At 41.8% G+C, this 21,320-nt stretch overlaps 1 protein-coding gene across 3 annotated transcripts in view; it reads right to left on the bottom strand.

The window, feature by feature from the left end:
* Window positions 1-21,320, bottom strand: part of UGP2 (UDP-glucose pyrophosphorylase 2) — a 128,834-nt gene that overhangs the window by 48,766 nt on the left and 58,748 nt on the right. For 2 of the 3 annotated variants that reach the window (XM_089672001.1, XM_089672000.1), the window contains exon 3: window positions 20,574-20,681. In XM_089672001.1, the coding sequence (XP_089528127.1) occupies window positions 20,574-20,681 (108 nt within the window). Of the gene's footprint in view, window positions 1-5,754; window positions 5,906-20,573; window positions 20,682-21,320 lie in introns of those variants that run through there. The other variant, XM_089672002.1, reaches the window with a different exon arrangement.

Here is a 21,320-nt window from a genome sequence, read left to right as displayed (position 1 = left end):
TCAGTGGGATCCAGGGAGGGTTTTTAAAGTATGGGAGTGACGTGTGCATGTTTTAGAGGGGAGGGAAATGTGCCAGTAGAGGGGGAAAGATTAAAGATGTGTGTGAGGGAGCGTAAGATGGAGGAAGAGGGTGATCGTAGGAGTTGAGGGGACAGGGTCAAGGGTGCAGGTGGTGAGGCGGGCTTCAGAGAAGACCTTAGTGACCCCTTCAGTGGTAGCAAGGTCAAAGAAGTGGAGTGTTGAGGGGGTTTTAGTGTGAGGAATGCTAGGTGGGGTGGAAGTCTGAGCAGTAGCGATGTCCCTACGAATTGCGTCAATCTTGTTTTTGAAGTGGTTAGCAATCTCGTGGACTGTGAGAGAGGTACTGGGTGGAGGTGGGGGCAGAGAGAGTAGAGAGTTAAAAGTAGAGAAGAGCTGGCGAGGACTGCAAGAGAAGGTATTAATGAGGGTAACAAAGTAGGCTTGCTTGGCAGCGTGAAGGGAGGAAGTGTAGGTTTGGAAGGCAGATGTATATCGGGTGAACGCTTGTTGGGATCTGGTTTTGTGCCATAGTCGCTCCAGCACACGACTGCGTCGTTTGAGATTTTTGGTATGGTCAGTCTGCCAGGGTTGTAGCGGTCGGGATCTAATGCTTCATGTTGTTGGGGGTGCTAGCGAGTTGTTATAAACAGTAGTGGCCAGGTCAGGGCAAGACAGGGGAAGGATGCGGTCGTAAAGTTGGCCAGCAGCAGAGTGGAAAGGGGAAGGGTTCAAGTTGCGGAGGTTTCTGCTGGTGATAGTTTAACATTTGAAGGGGTAGGTGATTTACTTAAACTTTAACACTAAAGATTAAGAAAAGAAGCAACATTTTGGAACGAATTATGAAACAAATTTGAGTGGGTTTGTTAGCTGTAATAGATGTACTGCAAATAAACTCACTAAGAGTGAAAAAAAAAAAAAAGGTCTTAACTCTTTCGCTGCCAGATCCATACATCATACAGGGGGTTTTACACACAATCTGCAGGTCAGGTGGAAGCATTCAGACAGTTGCACTGCAGTCCGATTGCTTCCAAGCACCCAGGGTAACGTGCGCTGCCGCCCCCATGTATTCCTGGTCCCGCGTGCCTAGGACCAACATAGCAGGTGCCAACGGAGAGAGAAGAGTGGACACACATCTGGTTGCTGATCTGGAAAGGGGTGTCTATGACATCACTTCCTGCCCCCCATCACTTTCTTCAGCTAGCTTAGCCAAAAAGGAACGTATTGCAATGCGATCAATGATTCACATTCAGTGGAGCACAGGGGAGACAGAGTCTTTTAGACCCTGCGTGTCTCAATAAAGAGAACCTGTCACCCAAAAAATCATCACATAATTATCATGGAGTGAGAGCAATAACTCTAACAACAGACGTCCTCTATAATGCTAAACTGATGACCTATAGGGGCCATTTGAAGTGTTGCCTATAGAAAATATAGGGTAATGTAGTTTGTTGCTATTTCATGGGCACACACATATTTAAGGTTTGACATGTTGAGTATCCATTTACCTGGTATCCATGCAACTTGGTCTTTAATATTTTACCAAAAATGTCAGAAATTTATTGCGTTTGCTTGCCCTAAAATTCACTTGTGTCTTTTACTGAAATTACAGTAATATTGTGTGACAAAAAATTGGAAGTACAACCATTTTATTCTCCAGGGTGTCTGCTTTCAGAAAATATGTAATGATTTGGGGGTTTTATGTAATCTTCAGACCTGAAAAGATTTTTTTAAACGTGTACAAAAAAAAAAAAAAAAATGCAAACACGGCTCTGGCAACTAAAAAGTTAAATCAACCAGCAATAAGGAATTTCCCATATTAAAGATATGTCTCTGAAAAAAAATAAAAACACCTATGTCGGATGCACCAAAAGGGAATTAAATCTAGGATAGATGAACATATGAAGGACATATTAGGGTGATTAAAAAAAAAAAATCCACTTTCAAATCACTATAAGGAAATGCATAACAGAAACCCCAAGGGAACTATTTTCTGGGCCATCAAGAAAATTAAAAGGAGAACTAGATCAAGAAAAGCTCTAGAAATGTATGTAAGTGAATATGTATTTGGGTACACTACTGTCATACAGCATTACCAAGGATACTGAATTTTTTGCTTTTCTCTAAGGTTACAATAAAAGTTTTACTTTGTGGTATACGGGCATTAAGAGACTAACTAAATGGATGGAGTATTGAACAGTACATAAAATTAAAAGCTATTTAATGCAATTTCATATGACAGTCTAAAGCAAGGGTCTCCAAGATTTCTAAAGAAAGGGCCAGTTTACTGTTCATCAGACTTTTGGGGGGCCGGACTGTGGCCATTGGCAGTAGAACAGGTCCTGATATCAGTGGGAAAAAACAATGCCCAATTGTTTGTGTCATTGGGAGGAATTGTGCCCCATCAGTGTCATTGGGAGAAATTGTGCCCAATCATCATCATCGGCTCCTCCCTTTTGAGCCGTCATTCAGAAATACTTTAAAATTATTTTTGCTTTTAACATTAGATTTCAGAACGGATGGAAATTCCTGAAGGAAAACCAAAAGCACTGGTTGAAATCTAGTCCTTTGAAATTTCCATCCTGCTCCCTTAAATTTTCTTGTCACTGAGGTTTAAAAAGGAACAATTTGACTCAACTAACCATTAGAAAAATCAAATGAAAGTTCTTGGGGGGAATAAAAAACTCCATACAAAAAACTCTACTAGTGAATGGCCAGCTATAGACAGCGGCCTTTCTTTCCACAAATCCAGGTATGCTTGTGTTGATGCAAGTTGCATAAACCCTACCAATTATGAATCATACAAGCAACTATTTTACAGAACTAGATGGTTTGTTAAAAATGCATAAACCCTTTCACCAAACGAGAATTTATGTTTTTGTGTTTTTTTTCCTTAAATAAGGACTACTCATCCAGCATGGCGCAGTCTTGTAGAAATTTACCCCCCCCTCCCCCCCCCAATACTGAGGGGTGTAAGGTGCGACAAACTGGAAGTAGAGACTGGGTGTACACTGGAAGGAATACCCTCAATGAATAGGATCTTTCAGCCCTGCACTGCCAGCGTGGAACATCTGACTTTTCCTATGCATCTGAAATGCCGATGGCTACTTTCTGCCAGATGTCTTCTACTTGGGATTGAAAAGTCCAGGAAGTTAGAATTCTCTAATTTTCAAAAATCAGCAATCACAGAGCATAGTGACACAGAGTGTAATTATTTCTAACAGACATTAAGTAAGGAAATGCCTTTCTAAATTATACTGTATCTGCCACAAGGGAAATAATGGGGATACCAGAATGGTTATCTTCTGTAAATATTACTTGCCTGGCTATCTCTGTCTTCCAAACTCAGAGTCACAGTCAAGTTGATGCTTTGGCTTAAATACGTTTGAAGATACAGACTCAAAATTACTGCAGACATCAGAATGCAAGACCTTTGTCCACGTTCATTTGCTGCATTATTTTATCCCTTAGAGGTGTATTTTAGAGCTGAACTCCAGGTAGATATTTAAAAAAAACACAAAAAAAAAACAAAACATAGAAATAAAGCATGTATGTGATAATAAACCTTTAGAGCTGGTTCACATACTGTATATGTGGATTTGATGTGTTTTGAACCACATCCAATCCGCATGACATGTGAAACAACATTGCATCCTATGGTGCCTGTTCACATATGTCTGGTGCACTGGCAGTGCGGATTGTAAAAAAAAAAAAAAAAAAAAAAAAAAAAAAAAAAAAAAAAGAGTCCTGACCGATTTCTGAGCAGTGTGGTCCGGTTGAGGCTCATTGACTTCTTTGGAAACCACTTCTGAATCGAACACGTCATGAGTTTGTGAAAACGATTTCAGGCTGGTTTGCTCTCCTGATCCTGATGTAAACCTGACCTTCTGAACAACTACTGTGTCAATTTACTGAGAAAACGGAGCGTCAATTCACACCACACGTGTGAATCCATACTTACATAGGCCTGCTGAATTGACTAGTATCAGGTGATACACAGTGAGGAATTAAATCCTCAAACATACGTTCTACCTGTTTATCTGTGGCATTCTCTTCTCCACAGCCTTTTAAAGTACACAGTTCACATGATATTTCTCAGCTTCCAGAAGGCAGGGGGGCAAGCACCAGATGTCACACACTGCACAGAGCTGAGTCTAATCCGAAACCTGAGTAGACGGAAAGGACACCCATTCCCCCCCAACACAGTCTCACTGAGAAACATGCATATCTGAGGACATCAACCACCTGGTGTGTGCTGGGGGGAAGGGGGGGGTTGCACTTGTGCAGAAAGCAGAGGTAGAAAAGAGCAGGCAAATCCACACTAAGTTTTATGGACTGAGGAAGGAACACATTGTATGAGGATATGCTGTGTTTACTTTTTATTTCAGAGGTTCAAAACCAATACAAAATTATACTATTTTAAGTATCTAAATTTATCTTGGTATTAGATTCAAATAATCCCCCTTTATAAATGATCTGGGAAAGAAAGGACCAGTGCTATGGCTAATCATGTGTACTGCATGAGCTGACAAGAAGCGCATTAACTGCAGGAATAAGCAGAGGAATGACAATCAGTCTGCTGTTCTTTCACTGTCCAATCACAGGCTGTAGCAGAGAAAATAGATGACCAACTTGATTCTGCCTGGCAGCTATGTAAATCTCAGAAGTAGATGGCCAGAAATACCATTTTTTTAGCGGGAGTACTGATAACTATATACAATATGTATTTCAATTGTGCATTAGTGGTTTGCCTGGATTTTAAGCACAATAAAAGGATATCATATACTGTATGTAGCTGAACAATGCATTATAGTTAGTAATCCACATGCAGAACAGTATTAGTAAGGTATGGAAGATTAAACCCCATCACAGGAAAATTAATAAAGAAGAACTACAATTAACTGGTTCATTGCCAGACATAAGCATCCTGTTCATGTTGGGCAGCGTCCTCATGATTGCCTATTAGTCAGCACAGTGTGTTGGTGCTTTAGCTCCCAGTATCAGCAGGGTCCAAATCAAGCAAAAATTCCAACCTAATGGATCTCTTGCAATGATAATAATACCAGCCTCCTTAGGCTGCTGATCGTAAAACTTCATGTGCCAATGAATAAACAGAATAAACTGTCAAAATCATCTATTTATTCCCACACAGCTATGGTCACCTTAAAGCACTGCTACCCAACCAGTTATGGTCACCCTAAAGCACTGCTACCCAACCAGCTAAGGTCACCCTAAAGCACTGCTACCCAACCAGTTAAGTCACCTTGTATCACCGTTCTCCAACCAAGAATAATCACTTTATAGCACAGCTTCCCAACCAGTGGCTATCGATCAACACTTTATGTATATCACCTTTGACAATGTCCACAGGTCCTATCAAATGCTGCCTGATACCAGCCTAATAGCAGGTTTAAATTAGCTCTCCATAGCCACCATATCTAAACCATTACTGAAATTACAATATAACCTGACCTAACAGCAGTTATTGAAGAACCACAACCTTCAATGAACACAAGCTTACTTTTTCTCAGCATGGCATAAAACTTGGGTACATCGGAGCCAAAATCATTGTGCACAGGTGAAAACATTTTTGTTGGTTTGCATATTATAGGCAAAAAAAAAAAAAAAAAAGAAGAAGGTGAGGAAAATGATTCCCCCTAGGGTCATAAACAGTAATAAGAACATCTTTATATCATTATAGAGTGGAAAAGGATTACAAGTTCAAGCATTATTTACCATTTTCTGCGTTAGTGGTGGTCATCAAGACAGAAGTAGGAGGAAATCTTTCCAACAGCAGCTGAGATAATAAAACCTGACGGGTTCCATCTCCTCCAAGATTAAAAAAAGGACAGGTTTTATTCCACGATAGAAAGGAACATTTCCTATTCCATTCAGTTTAGGCTGTGCTGACTGTAATCATATGACTAAGTGGTTAGGTGCAGACAACTGTTTTAAAGCAAATTATGTTTCACACATGCAAGAAAAACTTGCTCGTTCACTTTAATTCTCCCCTCCCTAGGGGTTCAGATTTTGCTTTGCTCCCTCCTCTGCTCTGGTTAACTTTCACAAGCAAGAAAATTAAGCTCTGTGTAAGTTCTGAATTGCTCTAGTCGGAACTTAAGGCGGCCATATACGGATCGAAATTCAGCTGGATCCATGTATGGTCAGGTTGGTGGTACACTACCAGAAAACCAGCCTGTTGGGTTTTTCCAGAATGATCAGTGCCGCCGGCTATGGCAGGCAACACTGACCACTTAATTCTGATGGCAGAGAAGACTCCTTGTGGTCTGAATACAATAGCACAGCGGGAGTGATTCTCCCATCCAGCTTGACCATGTGGATTGTGGAATCAGAAATGTCTCTTTTTGGTCAACCCTCTGGTTGAACACCAAAAAAAATGATTAAATATATGGCCAGCCTTACACAGGGCAGAAAACCTAGGTGAATAACCATGAGAGGAGTGTGTGTGTGTGTGTATATATATATATATATATATATATATATATCCACCTTTTAAGAGTACATGCTTTGGGATGCCATTTAGAACAAATGGCAATACACATATACAGTGCACTATGGCAGTAACTCCGATGTGTGCGTTGCTGTGCTTTTGCCATTGATTCTGAATGTTGCCAACAGACATATACAGTATGAAGCAATGCACCTGCACTTCAGTGCACCATAATGCATGTATGTGAAAGTTGCTCGAAAGTAGTACAGAAGGGGTTTCTCTGCATGTTGAGGCTTGTTAAGGGGCCATTTCAAGCAAATATGCTGCCCTAAACTATATAGTTTGGATAGAATAGGGAAGGGTAAAAACGTATCAGTTAATTTTTAGCTGCCCAAGTCCTATGGGGGCAATTTCCATTACACTTCCTGTACTGGAGATGCAATATAAAGTGAAAGGAAATCTATACAAAGTACGAAATAGGTATTTACATTGGAAGGTTTCCCCTATCCTGGAGAGACATTTGGATTCTGGTGACACATTGTGGATTTCCCATCAGTTTTGGTCTTGAAGACAATGGTCACTAGTACAAAATAGTGTGAACGGAATCTACTAAGCTGGGACACAGGCTTTTGCTGAAGTTCTCCTTTAAATGCAAGTCATTATTAATTGCTCTAACTAATCTTAAAAATACCCCCCCCCCCCTTAACACCTATACCAACTAACCTGTGTAAAAGATTTATATAGTTACCTATTTTCAGCCAGCTCTGGTCATGTGACTGCAGGGGAGAGGAGGGACCGCCAACAATGGCTGCACCATGGGAGCCTATAAGGGATGGCATTGCTTCCGGCTTTCACAGCCTTTATTGAGCCCTCTCTCCTTTCCACTGGCTGACACAGGAGATCATGTGACCTGACCAGAGCGGGCTGAAAAGAGGTAATTATATACATTTTATTTACACAGGTTAGTTAGTATAGGTGTTGAGAAGAGGAGGGATAACTTTTAAGACTCGTAAGGCTTTATCTGGAATTCTACTTTTAACTCTTTCACACTCCATCCAAAAACAAAATTTTTGGCAATGCACATACTTTAATGTTTGAATGCAAAAACAAAAAAAAAAAAAAAAACCACGGGATACCATCTGAAGAGTGTTGGTGCTTGTACTAGGTTATTGAAGAGAAGACAGGCAAACATGTCAAATGACTTCATTAAGCAATTTAAACAGTTGCTTATATTAGAATACTGCTTTTTAGTTATTTCCAAGTAGTAGTTCTTAGATTGCCCATTTTTACACTTTGTGCAGCTCATCATCACAAATTAGCCAGGATTTCTACAAGTCTTCAGATGTGCATCTAGTGATGAAGAACACTTAATTATGTGCTTTGTCAGGCTGATTATTGTTATTAGGATAAAAAGCCAGCACTAGATCTGGAAGCATAAAATTACACAAAGCTATCCGTAGGCATCCTTATCTCTACCCTGAACCATATTCTTAGAAGTAGGTTAGAATCTAGTCTTTCATGAAGAGTTGCGGATAATGTGAACACCCAGCTACATTCTCCAGTTACACATTCTGGGGCAGTAAAGAGTATCTAAGAAAGGAAAGTAATGTTCAAACAATGACAAGCAGAAAGTGATCCTCAAAAAACACCTCCAGAAATTGCTTCAAATGTTCCTTTCCAGCAGATCACTCTGCACACACAATCTTCACGCTTAACTCCTAATTTTCTTCTTAGGAATTCTTTTTCTCTTCTAGATCCTCTCGTCTGGCCCAGATCACAAAAAAAAAAATTTTTTTTTTTGTTACTCACCGTAAAATCCCTTTCTCTGAGTTCACAGATTGTCAGTATTCTTGGCCATAAGGTTATAGCACCACCTTCAGGAGAAGACACTAGGCAGAAAAAAAAAAAAAAAAAAAAACCAGCGCTGCCTATGGGCGCGCCTAACTGGTAGTCAAACCCACCATCTGAGACAATTCAGTCACAAAGCAGTACCAAGGAAAAAGATAGAGAGGTGGGTGTTGCGTCCTTCAATGAATTCAGGGAAAGGGATTTTATGGTAACAAAAAAAATCCAGTGTTTTCTTACATTCATTAAGGGACACGTGTCCAAAGATGTGAGGTCAAAGTGTGTAAACAGTCAACCAGTGTGCAAGGCTGGTTATCCGTTTAAACTTGAGACGCAGGTGCCTAATGCCAAAAGGCCCAAGAAGCACTAATCGCCCTGGTGGAGTGCACTGTGATGGAGAAAGGAGGAGCCTGACCCCTAAAAGAAGTATGACCAAAGCTTTTATGGCCATACTTCTCTTCTAGGTCACAGAGTTGCACTTATTCCTGCACTCCTGTGACCCATATTCAGCCAACAACCGATAAAGCCCACTGTTGGATGACATCACAGAGGAGGTCCATACTCTGCAACGATCCACCCAGATGAACACCACTTTTGCCCCCTTCTCCAGCAAACTTTGGAGGGGCAAAGCAGAGAGCGATGCAGCACACACACGTACTTGAGGCCCTGGACAAGCTGATCCACAAGCTCCATGTAGACTTGGGGACCTGCTCCTTACCGAGATCCTAGTGTAAAGCTCAGCCCAATCAGTGAGAGTTTGTAACAAAGGCTGTAGCAAGAACTGGGCGAAGGGCCAACCCAGCAACTGTAAACAGAGCGGGCAATTGATTCAGCCCTACTGTCCGTGGGATCCTTAAAAAGGAAGGTGTGACGGAGGTGTAGGTGGGACAGAACACACGCGGAGAGCAGTGGGGCACACAAGGCTTTTATTGAGCGATTTGGAGGGCGCACAATAAGTATAGCAAGCGTTAAGTCCAGGGGCACACAGCAGAAGAGAAGACTCTGGCAGGCAAGGGTTAAATCCAGGGAGAACACAGCAGAAGGGCAGACTCTGGCAGGCAAGTGTTAAGTCCAAGGGCACACAGCAGAAAGCAGCTCTGGCAGGCAATGGTTAGGTCCAGGAGGCACACAGTAGAACGCAGGCTCTGGCAGGCAATGGTTAAGTTTAAGGGGCACACAGCAGAAGGGAACCTCTGACAGGCAAAGGTTAAGTCCAGGGGCACACAGCAGAAGGCAGGCTCTCGGTTTGTCCAGCTTGGGTATAGGATCTGGCTGCAGCTCAGACCTCTCACAGCACCCTGGGTTGTGAGCAGGGGAAGATACCACCTGCCCGGGTCCTGCTCCGGTCTATTATCTCCGGAACAGGACGCTCCCAGGTTGCCAGGCAACGGCATCCCTGGCGTTGAGTTGCCGTGGCAACAAGCCCCACCCCCTCACTTCAGTCATGCATGGGGAGCGCGGCCTTTCCCCCGGCAGGTGCAGAGCGTGGGAACCTTGGGGCCGCGCTGTGCCAGCCGAGACAAGGGGAGGGGGCGCACAGCGACAACTAGGTGACCTGCACGTGGGGAATCCACAGGCAGGCACAGTGGGGTGGCAGACTCCTCAATGCCAGGCCGAGGAGAGGTGTGGGGACCTCCAGCAGGAGGCAGCTCAGCTCCCTGGCATCCAGCACGCCACTTTATGTGGGCTACGTGCGGGAGCAGGGGCATGCAATGGGGAAGGGGGGGGGTGTGCAGGGATCCAGAGTGGGGAAGAGAGGGAGCAGGGGAGGGGGGGGGGGGACCATGACAGAAGGAGAGTCGTCCACTGGGATCATGGTTGCCTTGTTCAACCTAGAAATTGAAGGATCCACAACAGGGGAATTGGGAAGGGAAGGCCACATGATGTAGCAAACCGAGCTGGTCCTTGCTGAAACCAAAGGACACAACCCACACACAGGGCACACAGCTAGGGTGCTGAAAGATGGTGATTGCCAAGCATCTAACAAAATGGCCACTAGCATGATCCTTGCCCAAATGGCTCCCCGCTCACAATGGCTGCCTGGGATCAGTTTAGGTCAAAAGACTTCTCAATGGAAGGCCCTCCAGGATGCCACCAGAGACAGACGGCTGCAACTTGCCCCACACCCTCAGCTACTACGCACAGCGAGAGATAATGATGCCTGGTGCCTGTCTTGGACAAGCTGAGGTCCCGCTGGCTGGGGGTAGGAGCCGCACACTCAGTTGCACCCCGCATGGGAGAAGGAGGCGCGGGGGGGGGGGGGGGAACTGTACACAGACAACCCAGGAGGAGAATACGTAACGCTCCAGCAGACAATAGCGGGTAGCACTCCCAAGACAGATCGCCTTATCCCAGGAAAAAGGAAAATTTGAAAAAAAACAAAAAACATGGAACTGAGTTGCAACAGGGAACTAGGTCCTCACTCCTACACTATGCAGAAAAAATGAGCTATTGCAGATGGGGAGGGTTTGTTTACCAGTTAAATACCCATAGGCGGTGCTGTGTTTATTGATTTTCTGCCTAGTGTCCTGCTCCTGAAGGTGGCATTATAACCCTACTGTCAAGAATACTGAAAAGCTGTGCCCTTCAATGAACAGAAGGGAAATTATACCTACTCTATATACTTCAGTTTGGAATGTATACTGCGCAATTATCAATAAAGAATTAAAGGGAAATTCAAGGCAACAAGTGAAAGGTCAATATGCTAGTAATGCTACTAAACAAACACTGCAAGTGTGCTAAAGCCAGAAAAATTTACTTTGTTTACCTTAAAGCTGAAATCCAAGGTAAATAAATGTTGTAGAAATACAAGAGACTTAAGCAAAAATGCACATATTTTCGTGTCCTTTTTACTTCTTTCAGATCGGCAATCCAGCATGAAACTACTACTCCAGTTTTTCTCGGTGCTGGAATTTCCTGTAATAAAGACCAGAAACTGCTGCTCTCTCTCCCAGTGCATGGTTACTGGCCTTGTATCCACCTCCCCCCTGTAGTTTTCTGCAGACAGCCTGTAGTGTGTGTGAACAGCAAATCTACATAGGTTAGTGCAGCACAATAATGATGCCACCACTACTTTTACAAGGTAACATCTGGGTTTTGCTACACACCAAGTGGATTTAAAGCCTTTGTAGCTTTTGGGTAATATCTTTAAATAAAATTCTGTGCCCAAGTTCAGTTTTTACCTGTAATCCACAGCAGCCAGAATGCAACAAGCACCACACAGGGTAAAAGGCAGTGTACTTCCTGAAATCTGTGTCGAGAAATGTCTTTTATCCCTGTTTTTATCTTCTTCTGCCCTTCTATCTCTTGTCTTATCTCCAGCTGGCAACAGTGGCCAAGAGACTATCTCCAGACATCTTTGCAGGAAGACTCTCTTCTTCAATCAACAGGCTCACAGTCACTCTGTACATGCTTCCTTTAAACTTTGGGCTACCATCTTTGTTCAGCACTCTTGCTATCTTCTGAGATATAATGCTTCTGTAACTACAGCGCCTTATAAAAGTATTCATACCCCTTGAAATTTTCCACATTTTGTCATGCTACAACTAAAAACATAGATTTTTATTGTAATTTTATCTGAGAGACCAACACAAAGTGGTACATAATTGTGAAGAGGAAGGAAAATGATAAATGGTTTTCAAAATTTAACCAACCAGCATGTCTTTAGAGTATTGGAGGAAACCAGATTACCCAGAGGAAACCCTTAAAAGCACTGTGAGAACATGCAAATTCATGCATATAGTGTCCTAACCTGTATGCAAACTGAGGTCCCCAGTGCTGCAAGGCAGAAGCGCTAACCTCTAAACCACAGTGCTGAATATTTATTGGAGTTTAGTTTTTGAAATTAAATACATCTCTGGTGCATGTAAAGGAAGCTTGTACTAAGAGAAACATGGAAACTATGAACATGTTAGCTGCCTGACTGTCATGAAGCTCTGATGATTTCAATAATTTTTGACTTGCAGTATTTAATACATGTTTAAAAAGAGTAAAAGCGAGCACTGGTAAAATACTAAAATAATGCAAATTCAAGATCATAAAATAGCAATTAGCACTCAGGATATCGGCAACAGTCGCAAATTCAAATGTTAGAGATTTAGTGCAGCACTATAAACGCATGTGTTATATTATAAACGCATATGACATCAATAAATACATGAATAAACTGCATCAAAAGTGCAACTGTATCTCACTCTATAAATAGTGACAAACTGTGAACAGTTCATACTGCTAATGTTCTTTGTGGAAGGATATTAATTCAAAGTGCCCTCATTAGCATGTGCAGTTATTCGTAAAGAACAGATGTGCAGGAATTTGTGAAAGGAATCCACCCTTGGGACGGATGTGCACTCACCAGACGGAAAGTATTAATGCGCATTGGTTATCACACATCTGGGGGTGCAGTGGTGTACTGACAGCTCCGGGTCTAGTCATGCGACTCCATCCATCCATCCATAGGGCAGATATCTTGTGGTCCCTGGTTGACTTTGCAGAGGGGTCTGTCAGAGTCTAATTCATCCAACACTCTCTCCTCTGTGCCATTTGGCTCCTCCGTTGAAACTGTGCCATTTGGCTTCTGACTGTTGAAACTGCAACCAAGAAACCTGTGAGTTTGGACTCTGCTGGGGGGGGAAGAGGGGCTTCACCTGCTGTGAAGGTACTACAAGATTGGTTTCCTGGGAGGACCACCGATTGGACCACCAAGGCGGGATGGAGTAAGGATACTGGTGACTGGGCTGCAGGTTTAAACGGAGAAGCCAAATGGCACAGAGGAGAGAGTGTTGGACGAATTTGCAGAGGGATCTGTCAGAGGAGAGAGTGTTGGATGAATTTGCAGAGGGATCTGTCAGAGGAGAGAGTGTTGGATGAATTTGCAGAGGGATCTGTCAGAGGAGAGAGTGTTGGATGAATTAGACTCCGACAGACCCCTCCGCAAAGTCAACCAGGGACCACAAGATATCTGCCCCTATGGATGGATGGATGGAGGAGTCGAATGACTAGACCCGGAGCTGTCAGTATACCACTGCACCCCCAGCTGTGTGATAATAACCAATGCGCATTAATACTTTCCGTCTGGTGAGTGTATATCCGTCCCAAGGGTGGATTCCTTATACAAATTCCTGCACATCTGTTCTTTACGAATAACTGCACGTGCTAATGAGGGCACTTTGAATTAATATCCTTCCACAAAGGACATTAGCAGTATTTACTATCCGCTGTATGAACTGTTCACAGTTTGTCACTATTTATAGAGTGAGATACAGTTGCACTTTTGATGCACTCGATTTATCAGTATTTAATACATAAATTAATGAAGAAAAAAAACAAAACTAGGGATAAGTTTACATTTGGAACATGTTACCATGTAACAACTTCTGCCTCCTCTCTCCCCAATCTCCGGCCTCCCTGTGACAGTAGGTGGGGGATCTTCTCTCCACATCCACTGCCACAATTCAAATACAGTGTGGCCGTGTCATTCATTCACAGAGTTCTGTGTATGATGGAACTACAAGTACCGTCAGACTCCACGGCTGACCACTTGTAGTTCTCAATGAACCACTGGGACACTGGTGAGCATCCTCGCAGCTCATTGTTTCTTTCTTGCAATTCAGTAACTGCCTGCCCATACGAGGTACAGGCAGACAGTGTACTGATAGTCTGCAGGATCCCAGCATTGCACCTGCAATTTGCTGAAGAACAACAAGCACCAAGTCACTATATATAAACAATTGTTTATTCAATGGGACTATTATTTTGATGATATTTGGATTCATGCTAATCACTACTAATTATTTATGAGCATTTGGTTATTTTTATTTATGGGGGATCATTTAAATGCGTTTTAGTTGAGGGTTATTAGTTGGTTTATTATTTTTATTATATTAAATGAGGGTATTATGAATATAAATGAAATTAAGGGTATTAGTAAGTACATCATGTCACTAATAGATGATTTATGAGCACTTGGTAAAATATTTTTTTAGAGGAGTATTTTATGTGGAATTATTTTGATATTTATTTGGAGGAGCTTGATTAGTTGAAATTATCTATTTAAATATTTTTTGGTATTTATAGACTTTTATTAGTTATTTGTATCATAATTTGAATTAATTTAATGGTAATAATGTAATTATTATTTATTGAGAAGTATTTAGGAGTGCAACATATATTTGTAGATATTTCCAACACAGTTGTAGTTATGTGTTTCATGTTTGCGATCCTCTAGTAATTATCACACCTGTGGCTCCCAAGTCACTCTGATTCATCTATACCTGTAAGGCAGAAACTGACTACAGTCACATAAGGAAGCTATGCCTGCCTTACAGAGTTGTGAGCTCAGACCACTACGCATACACAAAACACTATCAGTATTTTACTTTAAGCCATATAGACAGAAACCTGTCTGACAGATCATTTATCCTTTTCCCAGCAAAGAGAACCTTTAAGTAAACACCAAGAGGGGAAGAAGAGAAAAAAAAAAAAAAAAAAAACCAGACATTTTCAACTATTGGGTGACAGGATATCATGTGCCCGAAGGATTTATTAAAATGTGTTTTAATGCCAGGTTATACCACTTCCAATTTAACTGAGAAATGCTTATATCTTGGAGTAGAAAGTTACTTCCTGACAAACAGTGTACTCTTTCAGGAGCTGGGGTTAGGAATAGGAGATCTTCACTCCCAGCCAACTAAACAGCCCATATAAATCATATCTGGAACTTATCAAAGAGACACGTTGGCAGACCTGCCGGTTCTATTAGCATCACTGCACTTCTGTGGCAGCAATATTTAAAAGGTACGGTCTAATAAAAAAAAGTTGCAGGTTTTTTATATATATATATATATATATATATATATATATATATATATATATATATATATATATACACACATACACATACATATACATACATACATATATACACACACACACACACAGTATCTCACAGAAGTGAGTACACCCTTCACATTTTTGTAAATATTGTATTATATCTTTTCATGTGACAACACTGAAGAAATGACACTTAATACAAGCTGTACGCTCACTACTTTACAATGTAGCAAACAGTGTATATTTGCTGTCCCCTCAAAATTAGTCAACACACAGACATTAATGTGTAAACCGCTGGCAACAAAAGCAGGCAGCTGGGGCCACAGTCGCCAAGAAAACAATTGGTAACACACTATGCTGACAAGGATTGAAATCCTGCAGTGCCCGCTGGACAGATTGGGGTAGGGAGTGCCATAGGATGGGAGAAGCTCAGGAGAAGTCCATTGACTTCTATTATGTGCTGTGGTTTTGGCGAGCTTTCAGAAAGCACAAAAAATCTACAGGACATAAACATCAATTTGACAACGCTGCTGACCTGCATCAAACCTGCAGCTACACTGCTCTGCAACAGCACTGCTGTCACCGTGAAAGGGGCCTTAAAGCAGAACTTTACTCATAACAACGTGATACAAAAATAAATGTTCTTTAGCAAGGAACATACATTCCACATTATTAATTACGCTACCAAAATTAGTGTGTGCTGTAAATTGCCTCCAGCATTGTTCCTGTTTAATTCTCCTACAGGCAGCCATTTTTTTTGAAGCCCAGAGCCCTGAGCAGCAGTTAAAGCAGAACTAAAGCCTCCTATCCTTCATAGCCAAGGAAGTTGCCAACTGTTTGGTGTTATAACTGAACATGTGCAGCACCAAGGTAGTTGCAGATCAAGTCATTTGATGGTTTGACAGTTTGGTTAAAAACACAAGCAAATGTGACAGTTAGCATTACTGGCATGTCGAAAATGTAACGGGTTTTTGAAACTGTTAAACCAATGAGTTTAGTTCTGCTTTCATCTTTAGACTGTCAGCAGATCAGCTCTACAAATTCTGCACAGTGCCTAAAAATGGAAAGCAACTGAGCATGTGTAAAGCAGAGTCAGACAAAGTATTACTGGATTTTAAACAGGCACTTATTTTTAATATTTTACATAGCTATATCTGTAAAAGGTGCCAGCCTGAAGTGATCTAGCAAGACTTAAAGTGCTCCTAAACCTAGGACCCCGCATTCACTATATCTGGTCTCCCTCAGTACACAACATGGAAGTGCAATTATTTTAGTAAATATAAACTGCTAAATACCTTATTTCATCAGCAGTTAGAAGTCACAAGACTGCTCTATCAGTGTGCACGAGAGCACTGGTTAAAATTTGTAGGAGTTTTCATTTTGCTCTAGGAGGATGCAGGACCTATGACCTCTGTCTGGATAGTGCTGATTGGCCCTGTGCAGATCACATGCACCCTCCCACGAAGAAAAAAAAAAAAAAAAAAAAAAAAAAAAAAAAAACACCTCTCTAGCAATACGCACCAAACTGAGCATGTGCTTATCAGGAGATAAGAGAGGGCTCTAGAAGGGGAGGATCAGAGAAGACAGGATCAAACCGTGTTTTTACACAATGCAGAGGATTAACCCCTTAGGTTCCACAGTGAATATAACAAGCCTGCTTTGCTGCATATACAGACTGATTTTATTGTTGTGGGTTTAGTAACACTTTAAAGTGAAACTTTATTCAGAAAATTAAAGTCAAACTCCAGTTAAAAACTTATAAAGCAGTTACAGTAAACGTTTTTCCCCTTTTGGGATAAAGGATTTAGAAAAAGAGAAAAAGGAGAGAAGCGCCTCTAAGTGCAATAAGTCTTTTAATTCAAGTCTAAATGTAGAAACACTCACATGTGTGAAGTAATCATAAGCATAAAAACCGTGGTTAACAATAGTTAACGGTGGGGTGGTAACCCGGGTGAAGAGCCGTCATCTCTCTGCGATGTGGGGAGGTCAGCTCTCGGCTGGAACAGCGTGGTGGCTGGAGGGGGAACAGTGGTGAGGCCAGCCTTCATGCACGTCCTCCCTCAAAGGAAGACGTGCATGAAGGCTGGCCTCACCACTGTTCCCCCTCCAGCCACTGTTCCAGCCGAGAGCTGACCTCCCCACATCGCAGAGAGATGACGGCTCTTCACCCGGGTTACCACCCCACCGTTAACTATTGTTAACCACGGTTTTTATGCTTATGATTACTTCACACATGTGAGTGTTTCTACATTTAGACTTGAATTAAAAGACTTATTGCACTTAGAGGCGCTTCTCTCCTTTTTCTCATCTACAGAAGTTGCTACAGCTTATTTGGAAGCCTTGCCCTCAGTGCCACACGGAATCCTACGCTCTTCATACAGTAGCCACTAATACCACCATCACCCATACTACCATTTCCCAGGACTTTGCAGTGTTTGCGCTGTTACAACCCTTCCTCATTTTTTCGGGATAAAGGATTTACACAACTGAATAAAAGCTGATCATTGCAAGCACCCAGTCAGTGGTAAATAGCTTCTCATACCTCTAAATGCAAATTTTATAGACAGTTTGGTCTGTTAAATGAAGCTGAAAAATAGGAGACTTACTTGCCGTATTACCAGGTGAAAATAAAGGAACAAAACCCTACAGAAACTAATACAACCACCACATCTAAGGATTGGCAAGCTGTAATAAATTGCATTTTTGTTTTTGGGTTCAATGTTGCTTTAACTGCAGTGTTCCTATAAGCATTATAGTCATTTTAATCTAGGATAATGTGTAAGTTGTGCACTTCCCAATGTCTCCGTCTAGCTCACCGACATGGTTCACTGGAAACATCTTCAGATTCAGGAATAAAAAGCCTGCTTGTGCCCCCATAAAAAGGGCCCAGTGTTTTTGTGTTACACTGCTATACTCTGGCTCACACACTGGGCTCATGCCAGGTTGGCCTCCTGCCACTCGTACGATGACATGTCCAAGCACAACTACTATATAACAAGAAGGGATTCACGGCACGGTTTTAGAAGATGAAAACTTGTTCTCATTTTGTCTTCACACATATCAGTTTTATTTACTGGTACAAAGAGAAAACTCCTAAAGGATTGCCAAACCTTCTGTACCAATTAAGCAGACTAGAGCCTGTGTGTTCATTGTGTTACCACTGACAATTCTAGCCTCGGATTAAAAATCAGTGGAAAATATACATTACTGCAGCAAAGTATGGTGACTTCACAAGAGAATTATATAAATATTACCTGTATTAATGCAGCTGTCTCAGGATGGGATGTATCTACCATTACAGTAATAATAGTATATACAATATAAAAGCTGTATGGTTATGTCTTGCCAAAATTACCAATCCTTTAGAAGGTAGTACAGTAAGCCTACTATATGAATTTCAACTGCATATTTAGCTCTTGGCCTGGAATGCCACTTAAACTGCGGCTCATAATCCAAAGTATCTGAAGGATAAGGAGACCTTGTTGGCAAAAATATGAATCAAATCAGAATCATGATAGAGGAAAATCTAATTTGTTGACATTAAAGCAGTTCTTTAGACACTTTCAATAATAAGCCCAAAGTGACATTTGCAGCTGATAAAAGAGATGAGAAACCACCAATGCTAAGTGTTAACCCCTTCCATATGCATAAGGTCATGAAAGCTTCACTCCTAGACCTTCATTGCAAGTCAAAGTAAACCCAAGTCCCTTCCTTCTTAAATTACCGTCAAGACTCTCCTAAACGCTTAAACACTATAGGGTCTCCCACATTATCTTGCATTGTGAAATTAGTGGCTAACCTTGGCAAAACCCTGGACCAATCCGCCTGGAGTCAAATTTGGCTTGACTTCTCTAAGCGTTCCCAGAATATCTTCACCCAGGAAAACACTTATAAGCTACTATCCAGTTGGTACATTACCCCAGTACAAATGGCCACTTTTGTTACCTCCGCATCCCCTTTTTGCTTTCGACGATGCAGGGACCTGGGCTCCCTTCTCCACATCTGGTGGTCCTCTCCAAAAACTCTGCGGTTCTGGACCTAGGACTATTCATTGATCACATCAGTCTTACAGGTTTACTTGGCACTTGATTTCTGGTAAGCCTTGTTGCATAAGTCTATCTCATCCTTGATCAAGACCCAGAGAAAGCTGGTGAGGTTGGTCTTCCTGGCGACTCGGCAGATGTTGGCCGAAATCTGGCACCAGTCGTTTCGAAAATTTGCTGAGGTCAAGCAGCAGGTCATGGGGACAATGGTTTACAAGACACTCACAACTATCCTTTACGGATACCCATGCCAAGTTCCTGAATATCTAGGACCCGTGGACAGCCCTTCAATGACCACCTATGCCTGAACTGCTCCTTGATGTCCTTATGACAACCCGCACAGTCCGAATCAGGGTGGGACGGCAGAATGGATTGTACGAGAAACCTCCCTCCTGCTCAGGCAAGCTCCCCTATCCCACTGTCCTCTTCTTCCTCCTCTTTCCTTTGTCTGCAACCCACCGAAGATCATAGGCGGAATTCCTCACCTTTTCCTCTCCTTCAGTGCTATGCTCCTTTTCTGGGTGTCAGCGCCCTTTTCCTCCCCCCACCTTTCTTATTGACGCAAGAGCTTCTATAGGCCACATACATTCATATTGGATAGCCTCAGGAGTTAGGCTGATGTTGGATTTGTATATGCACCAAATCACTTTATATTCCTGTAAAGTCTTCCTTTGTAAGGTCTTCATGTCCAGGTGGGCTTGTTACCATATACTTGCCTCTACTATACTTCACATTATTTTTCTTATCACACTGTTTTACACAAAATGTTTTGTGCATTTCGTAAAATTTTCAAAAACCCAATAAAATCTTTAAAAAAAAAAAAAAAAGGGGGGAGGGGGGGACTTTTAATGCAGTGCCTACCTTCAATTTGTAGTGAGTAGTCTACAATAATTATTTTCCACCAGTATTTCCAGTCTTCCAGACTGAATGCCAGCCAGCATCATTCAACTCCCTTCTTTTGTACCAAGGATGCCATGGAGTTTGCTACTTGAACAACATTATTTGGTGCATTAAGGACCACCTCAATACTGCCACTGAGGTCCTTGAGGGAAGGGGGGGGGGGGGGCTCTCTCAAAGTGGAGTTCTGCTTTAATTTTTCTCTCTCCATTGCTATACATCATGGGCATCAAAGCAGAAGGTTTCACATTTCAAAAACCACAGTCACCCTGTTACCTGCAGTACACGGACTCAGTTTTGCATTATCAGAACTTGTACTGCCAAAATACACAAAAGCAGAACAAAGGAACTCGAGTAAGAACAATATAAAAGTATAATTATATACCTACACACCAGAAAAGTTAAAAGATTTATCATCTCATGAAACTTTAGAGACTGACAAATATTCTGCTTAGCACTTTATAAAGAAGAAAAATAGCCCAACTTACAGAATCCTCGGGAGGTCTCTGGATTTTACCCCAGTCCACAGAAGGGCCCTTTTCTTGCAAAAAACGGTGAAACAATTTCTGGAAGCCTTCCAGGTCTTTCTGTGTGTGCTGGAAAAACACAAAATAATTACTATATTGAAAGTATTCAAGTAAGACTGCAAACTGAATTAAAATTGATTTACATACTAGTTCAAGAACAAATCTTTAAATTAGATCGAGAAGGAAACGATTAGAACCTCTTATTTTATAGACTTATAGGACTTGTAGGTTTCGAACGAAGAGGCTTTCCCATACTTCCTTCACCAGGAGGCATTGGTGTAGGATGAAAAACAGGCCATGGTGACTAAGACTACAATAAAACCCCGCCAGTGGATAGAAAAAAATAAATAAATAAGGAAGAGGTTGGTTATGCTGCCCCCTCCGATGTTAATACTATCACTGACATTAAAATAAGTATGCAGATAAAGATAGGCGGAAGTGTCCAAAGTTCTTACATGCAGGCTTGTTCTGGGTCACTGGCTGCAAGTTTAAATCAAAAGTGGATCAAGCTTAACAGGCAGCTAGCATCCTAAAAACAGACCCTGCAAATCAAGCAAAGTCCACTTATTCTTTGAGGACCCTCCATTTCAAATAAATTGCTGCATAAAAGAAAAAAAAAAAAAAATTACAAAAAAACCCCCAAAAAAAACATGGAAAGGGGGTTGGAGCCTGTTGCCCAAGCAACCTGATGCTAAGCATCGGGTTGCC

The sequence above is a fragment of the Staurois parvus genome, unplaced genomic scaffold (assembly GCF_062004578.1).
Source record: "Staurois parvus isolate SC_StPar_1 unplaced genomic scaffold, SC_StPar_1.0 ptg000117l, whole genome shotgun sequence".
Taxonomy (NCBI): Eukaryota; Metazoa; Chordata; class Amphibia; order Anura; family Ranidae; genus Staurois; species Staurois parvus.
This window is presented reverse-complemented; position numbering and strand designations above follow the sequence as displayed.